The 22,922-nt window shown below is 47.5% G+C and overlaps 1 protein-coding gene across 10 annotated transcripts in view; it reads left to right on the forward strand.

Annotated features, from left to right (window-relative positions):
* LOC308626584 (uncharacterized protein) overlaps positions 1–22,922 on the forward strand; it is a 372,052-nt gene that overhangs the window by 280,378 nt on the left and 68,752 nt on the right. For all 10 annotated transcript variants that reach the window (XR_014017269.1, XR_014017270.1, XR_014017271.1 and 7 more), the window contains one exon: positions 10,101–10,287. Coding sequence is in view for 7 of the 10 variants with exons in the window: in XM_081251809.1 (XP_081107935.1) it covers positions 10,128–10,287 (160 nt within the window). In the remaining 3 variants the exon portion in view is untranslated. The remainder of the gene's footprint in view (positions 1–10,100; positions 10,288–22,922) is intronic.

Raw genomic sequence — 22,922 nt, forward strand, 5'->3', positions numbered from 1 at the left:
GGGAGATTGCTGGCAACCCCGCTGAGTCTGCGTGGACCTGGGAGGCTTGGGAAGGTGTCTGAGTGGAGACTGAGGGCCCAGTGCCTGGACTGAGGTTCAGAGACCCCTCAGTGAGGGCTCTTGAGTGTCTGGAGATGGTTATTGCCACCTCCACCATCACCTCTCAAAGTGGGATCTGTCTGCAAACCCCATTCTGTGGACAGAGTTGGAGGGTCGGGACATGGTGAATGGAACCAAACACTGGCACTTAAAATCTATGTTCCCAAGAACCCCTAAGGATCTCAGCTTGCCTGGGGCCTCTTCCCTCAGTGAGGAGGACAAGGGGGAAGAATGCCCAGCACACTTCTTATACATACTAGGTGCTCAGGAAACACCATATTTCATTCCCTTAAATATGCCATTGATTGTAATATGCACTATTATTTGATGTCTTGCTAAGAAAAACAAGCTACTAATTAGAATATGGCACACCATTCATTGTAAGATGAATCCTGATTCAAAGACAGTAGAATCTAAGTAAGTGCATCGTGGAACCAACTATATCTGGTATCTACTAAGTAAGAGAACCAATGGGTGAGTGGTAGAAGGCTTCGGTTCGTTGTTTGGTTTCTGTTTTATTATGTTTACAGGTGGGGCTGCCATCGACTTGCTTTGTCACCTTGGAGAAACCACTTTCCGCCCCTGGGCCTCGTCATAATGTGGGACCCACCTTCCTCTCCAGCCACGCCATAGGGCTGCTGTAGAAATCAGATAGAACTGGGGCAGTGACCAACCTCTGTAGCTGCCGAGGCATTTAAATGAGAACCCAAGGTGTCAGCCTATAGTGAAATCCTTGTGCGAACGTGCTTGCTGTCAGTGTATTCGCTGTGTGACCTTGGACAAGTTGCTCCACCTTCCTGAGCCTCAGTTTCCCCCATCTCCCCTAGAGAGACAGAGATAAACCTCACAGGGCTGCTGCGATGTTTGTAAAGTGCTGAGCGCCATGGCTGGCACACGGTAAACAGCCCCAGGAATCCTAGTTGCCATGACTATTTGCAGATGTACTTGAATTATCTGAGTGGCAAGAAACAGGCTTTGGTCATTTTTTTTAAGCACCATCATATCACCAGTGTCTTGAAGATAGCTTGTTCGTTGAACAGTCTGATGAACAAATGAATGGATGAATGAATGAATACACGGAGAAATGCATATTCTCAGGTGTCCAAGTAAGACTGAGTTCCATAAGCAGGAGCTTTTTGAAGCACTCAGAGGCCAAACAAGAAATAAATCACCTTGGAGATCTTGTAGCTCTACCCCCATTTCACAGAGGAAGATACCGAGGCTCTGAGAAGTTCAGGAAGTTGCCTGAGGCCACACTACTTACAAATAGACTCCGGTCCAAGCCCCCAACTACCATCGTGGCCTTTCCCCTTCAGCCTCGTACTCTGGGCCAATGTCCAGTGACTCCAAACTCCAGTGACCAAGGCAGGCTGTCGCCAGGCTGAGCACTGCACCATTTCTCCCAATGTAATCTCTTCCAAAGGAGGCCCTGTGAGGAAGCCACTGCCACAGCCTCCGAGGCCTCAGACCCAGCCCCTTTATTATTCTTCTCGGTGTAATAAATACATTTTAAGAGAAACAGATGCTGGAACAGTTGGACAGGAAGGGCCCAGGCATGGGAAGAGGAATCTGGTTTGTGAAAATCTGTCGATTTGCCAGACGGTGAGCAATATGGTACCGACACCCAGGTCTGGGTACAGACAGCCAGGTCTGGGTCCGGCTGCCAGGTGGGCTGATCAGGCCTCCCCACTGTGTCCTGGGGGTCCTCTCGGGCCACCATCCTCAGGCGCCCAAATCGGTGTCCAGCTATCGTTCCTGCCAAAGATGGGCCCCGGATGCTCCTTAATGACTTCAGCCACTGAAGCAGGGTGGGGACCTTCATCTTGGGAGCTGACAGCTTGCGTCCGGAGTGGCAGGGCTGGGGAAGGCACCTTCTGATTCAGACCCAGCCACTTCCGTGCGTGGCTTTTCTCTTCCCTATATTGGCTTCACTCTCTGATGGTGCTGGTTACCTGCAAGCAGATACTTTGATACCTGACCCTGTGAAACCACGGTAGGAAAGTATGTCTTGCTGCCTTTCCTGGCTGGTGAGAGTTTCTGTTCTTCTCCCTCCACCACCACTGATGGGAGAAAGAAATGTTGGCTTCTTTACAAAAGATGCTTTGGCTGCTGCAGGTGTAGGGTCCAGCTTCAGTGAGGCAGAGACGCCCAGAGCAGACTTCTTTCTACCAGGCTGGCTACCCCCACACCCTCATCCTTGGCCTGAGCTCACAAATCCTGCCGATCTTTGGCAGGAAGATGTGGCCTGTGGGTAGTGACTGGCGAACAGAACATCAAATGTTTGACCTGGCTTCTTGTCTTCATAGCAATCCAGCAGGTGAAAGGGATGGCCCCCATTTTGCAGATGAGAAAGTGGAGGATCCAAGAGGGAATGTGACTTGCCCAGGGTCACGCGGCTCAGAGGAATCAGTGTTGGGCGGGGCCCACAGGGTTGCCTGACTCTGATTTCTCTCCTCTTTCTGCTGACCCAGCCCCCTCCCTAGGGACAAACTTACACTTCTTCATTCTCCCAAAACACAGGCTGGAGATGAAGCTGTTCTGCCTTCTCCCTTGCCTTGTCTGTGGTCACAAAGTGGGGCCTTCATCTGTTTCTGGGAGAACTAGTACTGATAACCTCTTTCTTCCCCAGATATTTTGTCCCCCTCCCTGGGCTGACCTACAGAGGGCGATTAACCATGTCATAGGCTTTCCCCCCAAAAGTATGCTTTTCCAATGTTCTCAAAAAGGTAAAAAAACAAACCAAAAAAGACCTGGAAAGTCAAGAATTCTGCATCCAAATTATATTTCTCCATGGATTTCTTGCTCCCAGAAGTAGTATGAAGTTATTATGCATGGTTGTATAACCTGATTTTTTTTTTTTTTTTTTGGTGGGGGAAGGACTATTCTTTTCTAAAACAGTAATGATAAAAGTCTCACTGCCTATCCTTTGTTGAGAACTTAAGATATTTCAGGCTCTGCACTGAGAGTTGTACACACGTCATCTTATTTAGCCTTCTCAGAACCCCTATAAGGTGGCTGTCCATATTACCATGTCATAGTGACAATAAGGGACACACAGTTAGAAGGTGGCAGAGCTGGGACTTAGTTCCAGGTTTCCTGTCTATGTGTCAGGTACTCTGGGCGGCTTCCCTGAAATTCCATTCTACCTCCTGCAGCTTGGAGAGGAAGGAAAGGCAACACTGGTCTTTCTAGACTCCCTTGCAGCTAGAATTCTGGATGCAGATTCATCCCTACCAATGAGAGGCACTGATGTGACATTTGGGAAGCTGATGTGAAGCCACACTCTGATGGCTCGAGGCCACAGCTGTTGGAAAGTCTAGTCACGCGAATGCAAGACTCTCCTGCAGCAGAGACCGTGTGTCTTGGTCCCTCATCCTGGGTCTCTAGAGGCAGTGGTGTTGGATGTGCCGCAGCTCCTTGCTTCCAGCATAACTCTAGCAGTGGCTGTCCAGGTGCCTCTGTTCTGTATTTTCTGGGAGTTATTCCAAGAAGCTTAACCTAGAACTTGCTCCTTCCAGTAGTTCTGTATGCACTTAAATCCCTGTATTAAATCCCATCCTGCTTAAAATACCTAGACTGGATCTTGTTTCCTGCATAGAACCTAAACTGGTATGCTGTTTTTTTTTTTTTTTTTTTTTTTTTTTTTTTGCGGTACGCGGGCCTCTCACCGCCGTGACCTCTCCCGCCACGGAGCACAGGCTCCAGACGCGCAGGCCCAGCGGCCGTGGCTCACGGGCCCAGCCGCTCCGCGGCATGTGGGATCTTCCCGGACCGGGGCACGAACCCGTGTCCCCCGCATCGGCAGGCGGACTCTCAACCACTGTGCCACCAGGGAAGCCCTGGTATGCTGTTTTTGACTTCAGGGACACCTACTCTGGGTCTCAAACCTCATTTTCCTCATTTGTACAATTTACGAAGTCACAGAGGGACTGTAATGAGCAAGTAGAAGCAGAAGGGCTTTCCCGCCAGAAAATATTCTCTGGAGAACGTGGCCCAGTTGAAATGTGCTCTCCCTAATAGAGAATGTGGGCCATAGTTTCTCCAGTAACTGAGCCCCATCCGTCTTTTACCCTTAAACTCATTACAGAACCAGGTACCTGACCAGCTTGCTGAGGACCTGGAGGGCAGCTGGGGTAGGGAGCGAGGGGGAGGGGAACTGGCTTGTGGCTCCTATCCGCTCATAATCCTCCTCACCTGTAATTACATCTCCTATGCATTTCACCTGGGATCCTTGCTATGACATTGCAGTAGAAGCTGCTGGCATGTACTCTATTATCCCTGTATTTCTATCTTATGGGGGTCACGGCAGGAGGCTCCAGAAACAAGCTCCCCCATCACTTTTCTTAAAATGGTGCAGCCTCAGGAAGTTGACAGTGTTGATCTGGGCCCTCTGGGGTCTTACTTGCTTAACAGGGAAATGAGTCAGGAGGGGGACGGTCATGAGAAGGGAGCCAGATACCTGTCAGGATGCGTCAGCTGCTGTTAAGTTGACTTGTGTGCAAAGAAGCTGGATCTGAGAGGAGACTGAGAGGGTGTGGAAGCCACTGGGTTCAGTCATAATTCAATCAACATTTTTTGACCACCTACTATGTGCCAGGCCCTGTGTTTGCACCAAGAATTCATGGTAAAGAAATCAGGCACAGTGCTTGCTCTCCTTGGGGAGAGAGAACTGAACAGACTTTTGTACAGCACAGTGATTAGTGCTGTTAGGGGAAGCAGAAGGAGCAGTGGGAACCCAAGAAAGCCACCTGACCCAGCTTGGGGGGTGGTAATCAAGGAAGGCTGCCTGAAGGAGGTGACATTTAAACTGCGATCTGAGGAACATATAAGAACTTTTCAGGCAAAAGGGGATGGTGGGGTGGGGAGGGGACAGAATGCTCCTAGCAGAGAAAAACCTTGAACAAAGCTCTGGACTAAGAATGAGTTTATATAAGGGCTCAGAGTTGTTACTCAGAGACGGGCTGAGTAAGTAGTTGAGGGGGCGAGTGGCAGGGCCAGGCCTACCTAGATGCCACAATATCTAAGGTCTCTTCTCCTTTTAAAATTGTATGGTGCTCTTCCTTAGACTAAAAATCCACTCCCAGTTGACTTTAGGAAAAAAACAAACAGGTTTCACTGGACCCCAGAGGCTTTCTGTGAGTAAGTAAGGTTGAGAAAAGATCCCACTCTCTCTGTGAGGATTTTCTTCCCATCAGGTGGAGAACTGGGCCTTGGACATCTAACTTTCCTCAGGGGACACTCAGCAGAACCCTTCCAGGCGAAAAGGTGCTGTGCAGTGGCCCAAGTTTGGAAACAAGATGGACAGGAGTAAAAATACATATTTTCTGGAGTTAGGACCCTCTTTGCACTAGTAATCAAGATTCCCAAAGTACTTAAAGCAGCTCCCTTTACACTGAAGAAGGCACGTTTGATGCATTAATGCATGTAGGTCTTACTATGTCTAAAGTGGCAAAAAATACTGCTTTGATTAAGGATTAAAGATTCTCATGTACTCAAATGTAAGCTCCTTGGAGGAGGCCAGAATGGTTCCATTGTTTGTTTCTGCACCTGCAGAGCCCAGGGAACAGCTTAGAAGGTGTCTGTTGAATGACTAGATGAATGACTGAATGAAATAATTTAAATAGTAAATAGGAGGGAGTCTGCTACAGTGCCTGGCACATAGTAGGTGCTCAACTTAATGACATATTCTTATTGTGAGCCCCGGATCAGTTGTCAGAAGCCTGAATTATTAGTCTAGCTTTACCTTTAACACAACTGGGAAATACTGGCCCAATCTCTTTCCCCTCTAGACCTCAGTTTTCCTATCTGTAAAATAAGGGCCCTTCCACTTCAGGCATTTTATGAAATGGATGAGAACTTGGCTCTGGTTAAGAAAAAAAATGGCCTGTACACACAGTGAGATACTACTGCACACTCACAAGTTGGCTAAGATTAAAAATACTGACAACAACAAATGTTGATGAGGTTGAAGAGCAACTGGAACTCTTATACATGGCTGATGGGACTGTAAAATGGTATAACCACTTTAGGAAAAAGCTTATAAAGTTTCTTATAAAACTCAGCATACCCCTCCCTACCTTATAACTCAGAAATTCAACTCAATATTTACAAAGAGAAATGAAACAAGTTCACAAAAAGATTTGTATAAGAATGTTCATAGGAGTTTTATTTAAAGCAAAACTAGATCTGGCCCAATGACCATCAACAGGAGAACAAACAAATGAATTGTGGTATGTTCACACCGTAGAGTCCTACACAAGAGTAAAAAGAACAAACTACTGATATATATAATGGTATGAGTCAGTCTCCAAAACTTCATGTTCAATGAAAGAAAACAGACAGAAAAGAGTACAAATTGTATGCGCTTATATAAAGTTCTAGAAAAAACAAAACTAATGGATGGTGGGAAATAATAAGAACAGTGCTTGCCTCTGGGGGTTAAGGTAAGGATTGACTGGGAAGGGGCTGTGGGAACTTTCTGGGGAGGGGTGAGAGGTTTGGGTCACACAGTTTTTTGCATTTGACAAAATTCAGTGTCAGCCCCACTTACGATTTATGCATTTCAATACATTCATATACTTTTTTACATAAAAACTGTAAACACATATTGATATTGCATTGCTGAAATGTTTGCTTGAAATGCATAAAAGATAAGATGAATTAATGGATGGATAGAGGGTTAGATAGATGGATAAACACGATAAAGTGAGTATGTAAATGCTAATGGTGGGATCTAGGTGGAGGATATAAACTTTATAAAAAGTTCCAGACTTTTAATAAACTTTCATGGGAAGTTTGCTATAAACTTCTTTCAATTTTTCTGTCTTTGAAACTTTTTATAGTAAAATGTTAGTGAAAAAGGTGGACCCATCTAAGTTTAATACAAAATCCATCAGCTTCACCACTCCCATTTGATTTTTTTAGACCAATGATATGAAAAATAAATTAATCTTAGAAACTTAAAGCGTACATATAAACTCATCTCCTACTTGCATTTTTCTGTCTCTGAACACCTGGAAAAGGATAACTGATGACTGAGCAAATTATTCCTTATTCTTATATGATTACTAATCATTAAAGATGCCTTGGGACTAATAGTACCAACAATCAAGACAGGCTTGATACGGATTCAGCAAACACTTATTGAGCTGGACCATGTGCCAGGCATTGTGCCAAGTGGTTTCTTCTGCTTCATCTTCAAAACAACTCAACAGAAAGTAGACATCTTTTCAACCATTTTACAGACCTCAAACCAAACTCAGAAATGTTTAGAAATTTAACCATAGTCACAGAGCCACTGAAATGGTCTTTAGTGACTATTATTTCTCTCCTTCCAGAAAATGCACCCACTCTTCCTATCTTAAGATAAAAACCCTTATAATGTAACCACAGCCAGCCCTTTGGATGCAGCAATTACAGGCATATCTCTATTTATTGTGCTTCACTTTACTGAACTTCACAGATACTCCGTTTTTTTCAAATTGAAGGTTTGTGGCTGTTCCTGTGTTGTCAGATGATAATTAGCATTTCTTAGCAATAAAGTATTTTAAAATTAAGGTATATACATTATTTTTTAGACACAATGCTATTGCATCCTTAACAGACCACAGTATAGTGTAAACGTAACTTTTATATGCACTGGGAAACCAAAAAAATATATGTGACTTACTTTATTGTGATACTCGCTTTTATTATGGTGGTCTGGAACCGAACCTGCAATATCTCTTGAGGTCTGCCTGTAAGCTAAAGGATAGTTGCATGACAGGGACAGGCCAATCAGAGGCCTTCTCTGGGATTTTCTAAATTGAGAGTAGTAAATGGACATCTGGCTCTTTCTTATAAATCTCAGGCTCTAAGCTCATAGGTTTGAGGATAGTGGGGGTCATGAGTCCTTGATGTGAAGAATACTTTAGGCCAGGATCTCTATACACACCATCACATTCAAACCTCACAGGAACCCTATGAGATAACTTTCCTTTTCCCTTCTTGTGGATGAGGAGACTGAAGGTCAGAGAGGGTAAGTCGATTTCCCAAAGGAACACAGCTAATGAGGGGAAGATTCAAAACCAGGCTTAGTCGCCACAGGATAGGCCTAGAGGACTCCCCAGGGGGTCCAAGGGGTCAGCCTGGAGCTCACAAGGCCCCTCCAATGCAGAACTGCACTGGTCAGAGCTGTCTACTGCCTTCAGCTCAGACCCCCAGATTCACAACACCAAGCAACTGCTTAACTCCCAGTAACCAGAGCAACCCAGCTAGAGACCTCTGAAGGATCTCCCTGGTTCTCAAGTCCTAGACAACACAGTCTGCCATTGCTTCTGCACAGATTCCCTTCCTGTATCAACAAGATGCACAGCTCAGGATCTGACTGTGGTTATGGGGAAGTGAAGGAATGAATTCTCAGTTCTGGGGGACTTTGTTCCCTATGGCAGCCTCTCGGATGCCAGTCAGTCACAGTGAACTGAAGGCAAAGGACGTAACAGGAATTGGCTTTGGCAGCTGGACTCTTAGATCTGAATCCAAGCTAGACTGTGCCAGTTTATCTCATTTGATTCTTAGAAGTAACAGCAGTCCCATTTTACAGATGAGAAAACTGAGGTCAGAAAAGACTTTTTTAAACTCATCTTTATGAGCTCTTTACTCCATGTAAGCTCCAGTGCTAGGCTTTCTATGTATTTGACTCACATTCTTGCCCCATGATAGGTACAGCCCATCATTCCCATTTTACAGATGACAGAACTGAGGTGTGGAGAGGGAAGTGACTCAGCCAGGAGATGGCAGAGCCGGGATTTGAAGCGACAACTCTAGAGCCTGTGTATCTGATGCCTTGCTCACCTTCCCAGGAGCGGTTCTGCTGGTTCAGATGTAGGAATGGATTGTGGCTGTGGCCTTTCTGACCCACAGGCATGAAACTGAATCTGTTATCGGTATTTTAAAATCCAAGGTTTGTTTTGTTTTGTTTAATGCTTAGAAGTTTTGTGCTGCCTTCAGATAAAAGAAAGAAAACGTGATGAGGTCTATCTCCCCCACTGCTCACTCCTTCCCTAACACTCACCTGTTAAAAAGTCCCTCGATGGACCCATGAGCCTAAGCCTGGGCTTTGCTGGCACCTACAGCAGCTGAGATGCGGCCACCGCAGGCCACGTGCTGCTAACTGTATTACAGATTTCAGGGGGAGAGGAGGGGAAGCAGAGGGGAAAAGCGACTTTCGCCAGCTCTCCAAATGGTCCCGCCCACTAAGTCTTACTGCTGTAGAAGGTGCCAGATCAGATTAGAGTCACCAGTTGCCACATTATCCTGTCTTGACTTCACTAACGCTCATTAAGCTCCGAAAATCCCTTTTACGATGTTTAGGACACCTCCAGAGGAGTTTGCTGTGTAAATATTATTCCACCATTAAATCCTGCTACAAGGCCGCCGTCAACAAGTGGGATTCGAGAAGGTTCCGCCTAGGGGGCTCCGCGGGGTGCCTGTAAAGTGCGGCCAAGGGGCTCCGCCAACGAGCGATAAAGGCCCCCAGTTCTCCCACGGAAGCCTCCTGCCACTTGGGCCTGCTTAACGGAGCGGCCGCTGGGGCACGATTTGGGTTGAGAATCAAACACACCGTCGGGGGCCCCTGGGAGCCAGGGCCTGCCTTGGACAGCTGGCGTGCAGGCTGGACCCACTCCGGAGTAGGGGCCTCGCGGGCTGCAGCGCATTTGGCGGAGGCTGGGGTCTGGCGCCCGTCTCTACCCCCTCGGCAGCAGATGTGGGCATCGGTCTTGGGGAGGTGACTTTTCCCAGCCGGAGGCCTCTTTGCCTTGGCTGTCCTTTCGTCTGCACGCCTTTATTAATTTATGTATTTGGGGGAGGGAAATCGCTCCATTAGGAGCCATGGATTATTGCGGATGGATAACCTATCTGACTCAGCAGATGCTGCTGCGGCTGGCACGGCTGGCACTGCTTTTTTGTTTTTCTGTTTCTTTCTTTCTTTCTTTTTTAATTTAATCAATTTCTCTTTTCAGCTGGTTTGCAGGTTGCACTCCTGGGAGATGGTGACAGAAGATGGTGGACTTACATATGGAAATTGCACGATGTGGCGCCCGGCCTGGCTTGGGGTGGACACTCATTGTGCCACGAACGACCTTCGAACCCCCTACTCTGTGCCAAGTGCTGCTCTAGGCTCTGGGGACCCAGCAGGGAGCGAGACAGGTATGGTTCCTGCCGCGTGAGGTCACCGTCTAGAGCTCTGGCTGTGCGGAATCCAGCAGTGTCAGTAAGTCCGGGGACGCAGTGGGTGCACAGTAACCTGGGGGCGATGTAATGCACGCACAGCCCCTGGCACTGTGTCGGGCACATAATAATTGCTCAGCTAAGGCTGTCTCTCTCATTCTCTCTTTGGAGGTTGGAGTCCCAGGTGAGTCATTTTTTGCAGCTGTGTGACATTGAGATCATCCCTTTCCCTCTCTGAGGCTCAGTTTCGCCATCTGTGAAGTGGGGATTATAAATCGTGCCATATGGAGCTGTTGAAAGGGTTTGTTTATCCTCATGGGCTTGTGTGACATACAGTTATTGAGCACCTACTGTGTACTTGGTGCTGAGGGTTTAAGCAGTGATTGAGATCTGGTGCCTCCCTTGTGTTTCATAGTCTGCTGAGGAGTTAACAGGTAAATTCAACGACCCCTGCTCGGTGCTGTGATGGGGTAACTCAGGGACACTGTGGAAGCCTCGATGAAGGGCCCTTAATGTAGCCTGCGGGGATCAGCAAACTATGGCCCAACAGGTCAAATCCGGCCCATTGCCTCCTTTTGTACAGTTCCCAAGCTAAGAATGGTTTTTACATTTTTAAATGATTGTTTTAAAAGTCAAAATAATATTTCATGCCACGTGAAAACTATAGGAAATTCAAATGCCAGTGTCCATAGATAAAGCTGTATTAAAAGCCTGCTGTACCCACTTATCTGTGGATTGCCTGCGGCCACTTTTGACCTATGATGGCAGAGTTGAGCTGTGGCAACAGAGACCATGGGTCCCCCAAGGCCTAAAATATTTACTGTTTGGCTCGTTACAGAATGAGTTTGCCAACCGTTGTCCTAGGGGAAGTCGAGGTGTGAGCAGAGAGCTGAAGGATGGGTAGAACTGGTCAGTTTGGGGTGGTTGGAAGGGGCAAGGAGAGGTCTGCTTTGTGGCTTGGAGAGAAAGCCTAGCATCTTTGAGGCTGATGGAAGTGCCATGAGGTAAGCTGCAAAGCACCATCGCCACGTGAGTATTGGGAAGAGTGGAAGACAGGTCCATTGACAGCCTCCAGGAGGAAGTACAGTGGAGTAATATTGATACGAGGTCTCATTTATGATGTAATTACTAGACCCACTGCTGTAGTTCCCCTCACAGTCTCACATTCAGTCCTCCAAATGGACCCGAGTGTTGAGATCATTAACCCACTTCACAAACGAAGAATCAGGAGCTCAGAGAAGCGCAGACGCCTGGTCAAGGTCACACTGCAAAACACAGATCAAGAACCCCAGGCTGCATTACTCAAAAATCCATGTTCCAAACCCACACCAGTAAACCCAGACATTTCACTGCCCGTATCCTGCAATGTTATACAGCTATGCGTTGGTAAAAAGAAAGGAAAAAAAAAATTGAAATGAAACTGGGCTAGAATCCAAAGGATCTTTGCAGCCATTCCTCACCCCGCCCCCTACCACATCCTGAGTGTTGTTTTCTCCAGTTCTCCCCCATCCTGGGGCTCCTCTGAAATCCAGCCACATTGCTGGCAAGGAGAAAGGGGGGTGGGAAGCTAGGCTTCCCAGAAAAGCTAGCAGAGGAGGACTCTCCGAAATGGGTGGAGAGATGCATGTTGAAGGCGCAGTGTGTTGGCAGCCCTGGCTCCCGGCAGCTGTGGCTGCGCACAGAATAAATACAAACGGATGGATGGGTTCGGGCTGGGAAGCCACCTCGCCTTGCGGGCTTCAGGCAAAACCGAGAGGTGCTGGATGACAGGCCTGCCAGCTGACGGGAAGTGAGTTGGGTGTGGGGTTTGTGCTTTTGGCTGCTTGGCGCAGGTCTGAGCACCACCGGGGCAGCGGTGAGAGAGATGGGCGGTTCTGGAGGCAGGCACTTCCTGTCTGTGCGTCCTTGGGCGAGATGGTTCATCCACATGAACTCAGTGTCATCATCCATAAGTGGAGATAACGGTACCTACCTTTGGGGACAGTTGTGCAGTGGACACCATGGAGTACCGCCCAGATCCCCTTTCAAGGATCCCCAGATCCCCAGTGGCTGGGGTACCGTTGTCAACAAACAGCTGCAGCTGTCAGCCAGGGACAACCCAGCTCCAGAGACCCACCTCCCCAAGGTCACATCCAAGGACCGATCACTGCAGGGTGTATAGGCCTGCACGACTGCAAAGGGCCAGCCTAGCTCCAGGGCTGCCTGTGGAGTTGGCCCAGGCTATTGTCCTCCCTGCATCAAGGTTCAGCTTCTCCCTCCATCCACTTTCCCTCTTCCTTGCCCAACACAAGTGCTACCCAAAGAGTCTTGCTAATAAATGACATGCATGCTAAATTCTGTCCTACATGGCATCCTGGGCACCCGACCTGGGGCTGTTTGCTTGGAAAGTGCCCATGGTGAGTAGGGGTTCAGTACATGTAGAGAAACAAAGGGAAGATGAGAACTACAGTGAGAACCTACTTCAAGGTGTCCAAATTCCTCTTGATTTCAAAGACAAAGAGTGTGTGCCCTCTTCTGCAGTGCTGGTGTCCACAGAGACATTTGTGCTACTTGATTGCCATCACACACTGAAGCCCAGCTAGGCACTGGGCATGCCCAAACAACCAAAGGGATCATCGTTCCCAAGTGACAGATGTGAAGACTGAGATCGAGAGAGAGAGAGTGATGTACCTACAACTCGACAGAGTGTCCCCTGTGATCATCTATTCATCCATTTAGAAAATATTGAATGCTGGACTCTGGGGTCCCTCACAAAATTCAGAGTCAAGGAGGGAGACACACGATGAGCCAGCCGAGCCATGACAATGACAAATGTCTAAGACCAGTGATGACTGACAAGTGCAGTGTGTGATTTGAGGGTTGGAGTGGGGGACCCAAAGGCAGCCAGGGTGAGTCACAGAGCAGAACTGGAATTCAAGTCTTCCAACTCTGCACCAGCAGCTACCTGACAAATCTCTGTTCAAGGGGGTTATATTGGAGAGGCTGGACTCTCAGTTGTTCCCTGGTTTCTCCCCAACTCTGCTTCAGAGCTAGCCTAAGGACTTCCCTGGCCGTCCGGTCCAGTGGTTAAGACTCCGCGCTTCCACTGCAGGGGGCATGGGTTTGATCCCTGGTCGGGGAACTAAGATTCCGCATGCCGAGGCCAAAAAAAAAGCTAGCCCCAAATGCCCCACCCTCTCTGCAACCAAGAAGCCCACATCCCTTCCCGCAGTTTCTCCTCCGTCAATCCAGGGCTGAGCAAACGCAGTTGCTTTCAAAGCAAGATGACCAAGTTTGGAAGAGACTCTGAGCCCTCTCTTCCCTCTGCATGTCTCCTGGTAAGTGGTCAGCCTCTCCTTCCAGGAATCAGAGCCAAAGTCATCCTAATTGTTCTCCTGTCTCGTAGGCTGAAGCATCTGTTCCCCACATAAGCTCTGTCCTGCACTCAGGCACCCCACCCGGGTCTTTTTTCCTGGCAGCACCAGGGAGCTTTTCCAGCCTAGGGAGGAGTCTCTGAGGGTCACAGCTCAGTGGCAACTATTGGATTCCTGGAAAAAGCCAGGTTCAGAGAGGGGGGGAGCCAGAGAGAGGACAGGCAGAGCCGCAGGTGGACAGTGGTGGGTGCAGGAAACTGGCCCCAACTTCGAAGCTGCAGCTGGGAGAGCACTCCCAAAGGCAGCTCAGGTAACAGGGCTTGCAATGCCTACCAACACAACTCCCAGAAGGTCTGGCCCCTGCCTACCCAAGAAGCATCCTGGCCAGCCCCAGGGTTTTAGTGCCCCTCCCTTAGACCTTTCTCCATGTCAGAGAGCTTTTCACAGTGAAATGTAATTATGGGTTGACCTGTCTCCTTCTCTCTCCAATCTTTGAGCCATTTGAAAGCAGGGACCACCAGGTTTGACTCATCCAAAGGTGACCAGAAGTTAGCTCAGAGCCTGGCATGTAGTAGGTGCTTTGTCACTGCCTGAGTCCATGAGGGTTTCCCCTCTCTCTCCATCTCTTGACTTCATTCTTCAAACAGGCCTCAAATGGTGGCTGGGTTGGCCATCAGCCTCTCTGGACTCATATGCCCCTTGCCTGGAAGCTCATCAGGAGAACAAAAACTAGGGAAGATTCTCATTGGTCCAGATTGGGTCGTGGGTTTCTCCCTGAAGCATCACATGACCTGGGGAAAAGCTAGTTCTGATTGGCCAGGTCTGGGTCAGGTGTGGCTCCTGTGGCTGGGAGTGGGGCCAGCCACATCAGGACCACAGGGCATAGGTTCCCCACAGGAGAGAGGGGTTCTGTGGCTAGTGCAGATGAGGGTATGAGACCAAGAGAGACAGTGGATCTCCACCAAGCACCGTAGTTCAATCTTGGGGAAAAAACTTTTGTTTAACCACACTATCTGATTATTTTGTGAAGTAACTGGTAGTTTTCCCCAGAAGGAGAGATTCTGAAAGTCCTCATACTCAGAGCCTATATTGGGTTATGAATGCACCCAGTGGACAGCCAACAAATATTTAAACCTGAGGCTGAGAGGTGGGCGGGGCAGAGTGTGAAAGGCCATGAGTGATACAACAAGAGGCCCGGTCCTGTCGCTCAGCACAGTCTGGACCTCAGGATGGCCATCTGTGTTTGTAAATAAAGTTTTATTGTAAAACAGCCACGCACATATTGCTTACAGCTGACTTCACACTCCACCTGCAGAGCTGAGTAGCTGTAAGGGAGACCATCTGGCCCACGAAGCCAAAAATATTTAATAGCTGGCCCTTTACAGAAAGTGTGCTTGTCCTTGCGAGAGAGAGAGAGAGAAGTGGAGGCACAAGAGTGTCGTAATCCACTCTGTATTTTAAGAAGATGAATTCTGCACTCTAGACAGGGTAAGGAGATATTTTGAAGATTGAGTCTGGACCTTGCAGGTCGTATGGATGTGGTTTGATCAGTTGATAGTGGGCTCTATCACAAGTGGGGTTCTCCAGGAGCTGACCCGGAGACAAGGAATCTGTGCAAGGAGTTTATTTCGGAGGTGATCTCAGGAAGCACCCTTAGGGAAGAGAGGAAGTGAGGTGAGGAAGGGAGGTAGCCTTTAAAGGGGGCAGTGTGTACAGGTTGCCATTCTGGGCGAATGGAGCTCATGCCCACCGTGGACTCTGGGAGCAGTGTGGATCGCACACCTGTGAGGCAAGAGGGAGCCAGGGTATTTATAGACTTGAGTGCTGAGACTAAGACCGACTGAGCCAAAGTTTCCTGAGTTCCAGCCTTTGCCCTGCCTGTTACCAGCTGTGGAGCCTTAAGCAAGTCCCTTTTGCTCTCTGGGCCTCAGTTTCCCCATCTGTAAAATAGGAAGGTTCTAGGAGTCCTTCCAGCTTGGAGAATCGATGACTTTCTTGCCTTATCCCAGACTGTCCCAGGCCTGACTATTGGGTGATTCTGATGACATTGGCTTGTCTCCTGGTCCCTCCAGGACCCAGCTGGAAGTTTCTTTTCCCTCTCAGTGTTCACAATGTGTTTCTGACACACCTTCTAATCTCACACTTTTGTTTTCCTTCATGCACTGGAATTAACCCAATGTCTCCATGTCTGGTTATCCATCTGCAGTAACCTGGTTGTTGCTTAAACGCAGAGTCCTGAAACCTTCCTTAAGACCCACTGAGTGCGAATCTCAATGCCGGAGGGCCCTGACATCTGCGTTTCAGCAAATGCCCCTGGGGATGCTAAGGCTGCTAACGGTTGTGATTCTGTGCAAAGGTTCCAGGCTGAGGCTGGCATCTCTGACTTGCCATGTGGTTTGGGGGAATCAGCTACTCTCTCTGATCCCTATTTCTATCACAAACACGGAGCTAACCGTATGCCCCACCTTGTGGCAGGGTGAGGCTTAAAGGAAACACTGCGTATAGAGCCGTCAGCAAATTCAGGCTACCCTGGCCATCTTTATGTCAGGTCTGAGTCCTGCCTACCAGCTCAGGAGTGTGTGAGATGTCACAGCTGTTTATTTTCTATAAATCAACTTAATTTCTATTTCCAGCCCCCATCCCATTGGGCTGGAGGAAAACATAACCTTGGACAGATATTCTGAAAGCCCAGTCCCCACCATACCCCGGGTGTTGCCACAGCCAGGGTCTTGGATATGAAACACCAGGAAACCGTGGATCCTGTTCAGTTTTCTGCATTGGCTTTACCCACCCCCAAATGATGACACCGGAGCTGGTGACCAGCTGGAATGAGATGGGAAGACAGAAACGATGCACTGCCCACTGAAACAGAAACGCACACATACACCCAGCAATTTAGATTCAAAATATTGTCCAGACACATTGCCTCCACCCCACCTCACATTGCCTATTTGATTAGACCTTTCCTGAAACACCAGCGAGGAGGGTTTTATTGGGTGGATATGGTTAAAGGATAATTTTAAAATAAAACTAGAATCACGACTCTCGTGCAGTTACAAAATGAACATGCATCAAAGAGTGTAGTTAACTCAATAATGAGGGAACCAGAAAGATGGCACAACTGGTTCAAAGGAGATTTCAAACAACACACACATACACAGTCAATCAGAAAGGCTGGGGTTAATTTACAAGGAGATGCAAAATTGGTCGATAACTTCAGGGCAATAATCAATTGCATTCTGCTGGACAAAATTCATTTGCATTTCTATGGCATGAGTCATTTGTATTACTGTCAGTTTTTTTTAACTTAGAGTTATAAAATAGCTCAAAGACAGTGAAAGGCACAATAACCCCTAGGGCTGTGCAAGGCAGAACATCCAGCCATCTTTTATTTCATTTTTTGCCTATATCAACGCCATTCGCAATTTTTCCTGACCTTATGATACTGCCACCACCATCCCAGAAAAGAGGAGAGAAGCTGTTTTGTGTCTCCCGTTTCTTAATCTGCAAAATGGGCTTGGTAAGAGCCCTTGACAGCCCAGGGACAAGAGCCCAGCTGTGACACATACAGTGAGAGAGGGGAATCGTGTCAGGAAAAGGTTCTCAATCTCAGTCACGCGTGTGTCCGTCCTTCTTGATTTTGACCACATCCTCGTTCTACCTTAAAAGAGTTACTATTTCCTTTACAACAATTCTGATTGGATAATACCCACGAAATCAGAGGATGAGGTGCTGGTTCTATTTATTTTACCTTAATACATACGAAAGTAGACATACAACCATTGAGATAAGAAAAGTAAGTTCATCCTTGTACCTACTAACCCAGGGCTCGAGGGGAAACCCTGGATGAGGAAGGTATCGGGCAAGAAAGGAAATAGAAGCCGGCACACAGACTGTCATAGACACACATCACCACCACCCCCGCCAAGCTCTACAAATCAAGTTACAATTGGCAAACCCCATCCTGAAAGAAGAGGGAGGGCAAATGAAACCCTATCGAAGGCAGGACTTAGAAGCAGAGACCAAAGGCTGCCCCGGGGACGGGTTGTCATTCCCTGGACTGTGGGTGGCAGATCCCTGTGCCTCCGTGCACCCCTCCCCCAAGCCCCACACACCCGCCACCTGCCCCTCAAATTCCCCACCGGCTCCTGCTCTGCACCTTTAGATGCCCAGATAGTGGCCCCCTCCTGTGATTCATCCGGCTGGAATGTGGGAGTTCTCACATTGCTTGAGCTAAAGCCTTTTAATTCCCCTTCGGTGATGAATGGGCGAGGCTCTCAAATGAAATGTCGAGGCTCTGTGTCCAGGCCCGCCGTACTCCCCCTGCTCAGCGTAATTATTTCTGCACAGAACGTGTCAAGTGCCCCCGCTTCCCGGGAGCTTGTTTTGCATGCAAACATTTGGTGATTAAGTGAGGCTTACTTAATTAAGCACTTTGTAATGACTCTTAAACCAAAGAAGGGTGGATTAGGAGTCCGATTCGTGCTGGTGATGTAAAAAGCGCCTTCGCGTCAGGAGAGGCAGACAGGGATCCAGCCTGGGGAACAGAGTAGGGACTGCAGCAACTGGGACAGCATCATTCACTCACTCACTCATTCACGTACTCATGGAGCACATCCAGGAGCCAGGGTGTATGGTGAATAATATCAATAATAATCATGCCAGGCGTGGGTCTAGGAAGTCTGGTGAATGGCATTACAGTGCATAGGAACAGATAACACTTGTTGAGAGCTGGCTTTCCTAGACACTGTGCTGCCGCCACACATAATAATAATATTAATAACAATAACAATTGCTTATTTACCTAGTTGTGGTCAGACTCCCCCATAGTGATGTACAGTGAATTCTCTGATGTCTCCTGGTTGCCCTCTGCCTGATGTTGATGTGGTCCTTCAAGCCCTGGAACTCTACTGGTTTTCTGCCCGTTACCTTGGCCTTCAGAAACAGCCTCCTCTTTGTCACTGTCTTCCCTACTCAAAGTTTCTCACCCACCAGTGACTCACTTTTCCCATCTGTATAATGGGCAGTTTGATGTGGATCATCTCTAAGTCTCTGTCTGATGCTTGAGGGTCTTTGGAGCAAGGAACGTCTCCTCTGCTTTGGGGACCACGAGAATAACAGTGGCAATTACAGGACCTTGGCTATCAGTTGCAATGTCAGAGAAGGCTTCAGAGCCCAGCCTTGCACAGCTCTGAACCAGAGCGAGGTTGAGTCTCATCTTTGATCTTCAGAAGCTGTGTGACCCTTATCAAGTGGTTTGCCCTTTCTGAGGCACAGACCCCCTCACCTCTCAAACGACGGCTGTGAGCCATCTGTACAGGCTCATGGGCTATAAGACCCCTTTAAAACTGTCTGCCTGGTGGCAGAAGCCATTGTTTCCCAAACTTGACCCCACAAATATACCCCAAAGTGTCCACTTCCCTACTTGTCTTTGTTTTCTCATTTATATCATAACCTGGAAAAAATGCTTTATAACCTGAATGATTGTCTTATAACCAAGGGCTTCTATGGGACTCTGGAGCCTGGATTGCTATGTGCTTTCACAATTGTGAGCTTGCTGCGTAAAGACCAAACAGCCTCACAGTGTGGTTCCAATGAAGATTTTGCAGGTGTTTTAAGGGTAGGATGCAGAGTTGCCTCATCAAGTGCCAGATACAAGCACAGTGGTCTTCAGGAACAAGGAGTCTCAGCCCCACAATGTAGCATGAGACTCACATGTGAGTGCACGTGTCACTAGACCCTAGTTCTGCACGACTGATGTGCAGTCATTCACTGACACTGCGGGTTGTAGGAAATACGCGGGGAAGACCTCTCTCTGTTCCTGATGCCAGCAGGAATTATACTAGGTGCTCGTTAAATGATTTCAAAAATCTCTTTCATGCAAAGCTGACTACCATCTTGTCTACTCAAGTGATGCAACATTAATATCAGTAGATTGAGTTAAATGTGAGGTCTGATTATCCTGAGCTAACAAGTAAAGTTTGCCATTTTAGACAGCACCTCAATCCTGAAAGTCATTCTCTGCTTTGGAAGTATACAAGTTAGCCAACAGACCTTGAATGTGGCAACCACTGTTACTCTCTTACCCAAAGTCCATTCTCCCTTTCTTCCCTAGTGACAGGCCCCTACTTTTATCTGAGGTGCTGACATGCCCAGCTAAAAGGTTTTATTCCTTGCTTCCCTTAGATATAAAGTTGCCAAGGCATCATAAGCTGAGGTCATTAGGTGGTATTTCTGACCAGCTTCTTTAAAAAGCGTAGATGTACCTGGGAGGCATGCTTCCTTCTGTTTTCTTCTCACAGATGCCATAGCTGGAACCATAGCAGCCACATTGTGACTATGAAGCACCTTGAACTAGATGACCATGTGCTAAGGATATTAGTATAGAAAAGACTAGGCATTCCCTCATTTCTTTGACACAAGTGAAAAATAAAACCTCAGCTCATTTAAAGCATTGTCATTCTGGGTGCATTTTATTAGTAGTCTTCATTTCCATTCCCAACTGATAGAGTTTATATATAGAAGCAGATCTAGAATGCCATCTTTCTATATTAGACCTGGCATAAGTGGTTTAGATTCAAGAAAGCAGTATCTTCTGCCATATTAAAAGAATGTTGATAATTTAAATTCTGTGGCTTCATAGTTATGTTTATAATTATAAGGTGAAGGGGCTTCCTACAAAAATAAGATATAAGAAGTTTATATGTTGACTTAACATTTGTATCAATTTTAAGTCAATTTTAAAATAAAGTGACTTAAATAAATAGGAGGGACCTCTTCATTTTCACTTCTTAAGAGAGGCCCATACATTATTTGAGCTCAAGAAGTGCTGGGCCTGGGACTTCCCTGCAGCTGTGGCCACAACTCCTTTTGTACACCCTGACTCGCTGGAGAAAGTGAAGCAGAAGAATCAGGAATTCTCATTAGCAGGTGAGAAGAACTCAAGCTGGTTTTGCTTGAAGTGAGGGTGGGAAATAAAAGAAATGCTTTCTTGAGTTTTGAAAAACTTTCCCACCCAAGACAAGGCCCAGCGGCATTTGTCTTCTCAGGGTTTCCTGGCCCGGAGCGAAGCCGGAAGGCAGAAACTCTGAAGCACCTTGTGAGAGGCTGTTTTTATAGCGTCCCCCGCAAGAGCTGGCCCGGGAAAGGTAGGGGCTCCAAGGGAAACCCCGCCTGATGAGATTTCCAGCTCCAAGCAGGTGGAGCTGCTGTGACTGAGAACAAATTCATCACACATCAGGCCAGGACTTACTGCTGGCCAAATCATGTCCCTTGGTGGCCCCCATCTCTTCATCTGTGAAACAGGACCATGAGACCAACAGAGCTCAAAGGGGCATCCATAGACGGAAAAAACGCAATAACCCATGTTCACACAGGAGATAGCTACGAAGGGTGAGGGCTCGTGTTAGAGTTAACTTAGCTTGTTTAAGGTATTTCTTTTCCTTCCAAAGGGATACTTATTTTACCTTTTGGTTGCAAATGACATTTCCAGGTCCACAGCCACATTCAGATGAATCCAGGTGAAGCCTTGGACTGGGTGTAGATAAATGTAGGGGCCGAGGCTGCACCCTGAAACAAGTTCAGAGGTGAAGGAGACTTGGGTGAGAAGAATCGTGAGAAAAAGGACCCAGAACAAATCTTTCCCACTAATCGTCAAGTTTAGGGCAGAGGGTGTTTGTTTTGAGGAGTTATGAGTGGGCAGAGCTATGTGCTGACTTTAACAAGGTAAAGTTGAACAGGACTAAGCCTGAAGTTGTCCTGGGTCCAAGAAGTCAATGATGTAAGTTGTAGTGGCAGCATTTTTTACTATTATTACAGCTAACATTGGGTATTTGCTATGTGCCAGGCATATTGCCAAGCATCTGTATGTGTTACTTTACTCCAAAGAGGCAGTGGATTCCCCCAGCAAGGGGCTGAGTCCAGCCAGGTAAAGCACCAGGGTGCCTGGGGAATATTGGATGAAGACTGAGTCCCCGTAACAGACCCATCTGGAGTCATTTATTTATCATCCATCTCTCTTACTAGACTGTGAGCCCCATGAGGGCAGGGACTGTCTCTGGCTGGTCTACCCTGAATCCACTGCTTAGCAGGGCATCTGGCACATGTAGCGTCTGAGTGCATTCTGTTACATGCACGAATGCAGGAATGAATGAAAGCCAGCCTCTTGGCAGACATTCAGGCCCTTAGTGGCATGTTAACCTCTCTGGTATCCCCAGACCAACCTCGGTTCTGATGTGATTCAACACGTAACAGCCGTGTCATCCAAGATGACACATGGGCTAAGAGTGTGGGTCTAGAGTCATAGTTCTACTGGCTTTGAATCTCTGCTCAACCAGTCTACCAGCTGGAAGACCTTAGGCATGGGAACCAAGCCTCAGCTTCCTCCTCTGCAAATAATATAGAACTTAAGGGAAGAGAGAAGTTGTGAAAGTTAAATAAGATATGTATGCAAAGCCCTGGGCACAGTTCTTGGCCTAGAGTGTGATATTGTGAGCTATTGCTATTGTTATTTGTGGAGTTGAACTTTTGGACCTAGAGCTAGGATTTTCATAGTTCTCTTTTAAATTTCGCTTTGCAAGATCTGGTACAATCTCCAATCACTGGAGATCCTTTGGGGACCTGAATCTTTTGCCCATCAGGAGCCCACTCTAACCACATTTGATCATGAGTACTTGGTGTCTCCTCCCAAACCACGAAGAAAACAGGAGTCCGTGGTCAAGGCAGAGCCACATGGGTCCTTCTGATGGAGCGGCTGTATTTCCACAAAGGCAAAAACAGGGGTGCTAAACAAATTTGATGAAATGGAGTTGGCCTCACTGACCAGGCAAAGAAGGAGCACAGATTTGATCCTGAAGTCCCCAGAGAGGCTCCAATCATGGCCAGCCTTGACCACATTCATCTGGGATCTGGGCACTGGGCCAAGGATTTCACATACCTTATCTCATTTAATCTTCACAAGGACCTGAAAGATGACTTCTATGATTGTCCCCATTTTACGGGTAAGAAACTTAGGCTCGCGGAGTGCAGAGTCACACAGGAAGTGGCCAAATGGGATCTGAACACAGTTCTGTTAAGTTGAAGCTTTTAACCCAAGACTTAAGTCATGCCTGACTCAAAGGCTTTTATTAGAGGTTGGCTGCTGTCCGCTTGGCTATGGGAGTCAAGGACTCTGGGGTTTGCAGAGTGACACCACAGGGCGTCTCGAATCCCACCCCGAACTCGCCCACCGTCACTCCTGTGGGCTCTCCCTACAGGGAGGGC

This window comes from Mesoplodon bidens (genome assembly GCF_964165515.1).
Source record: "Mesoplodon bidens genome assembly, chromosome: 13".
Taxonomy (NCBI): domain Eukaryota; kingdom Metazoa; phylum Chordata; class Mammalia; order Artiodactyla; family Ziphiidae; genus Mesoplodon; species Mesoplodon bidens.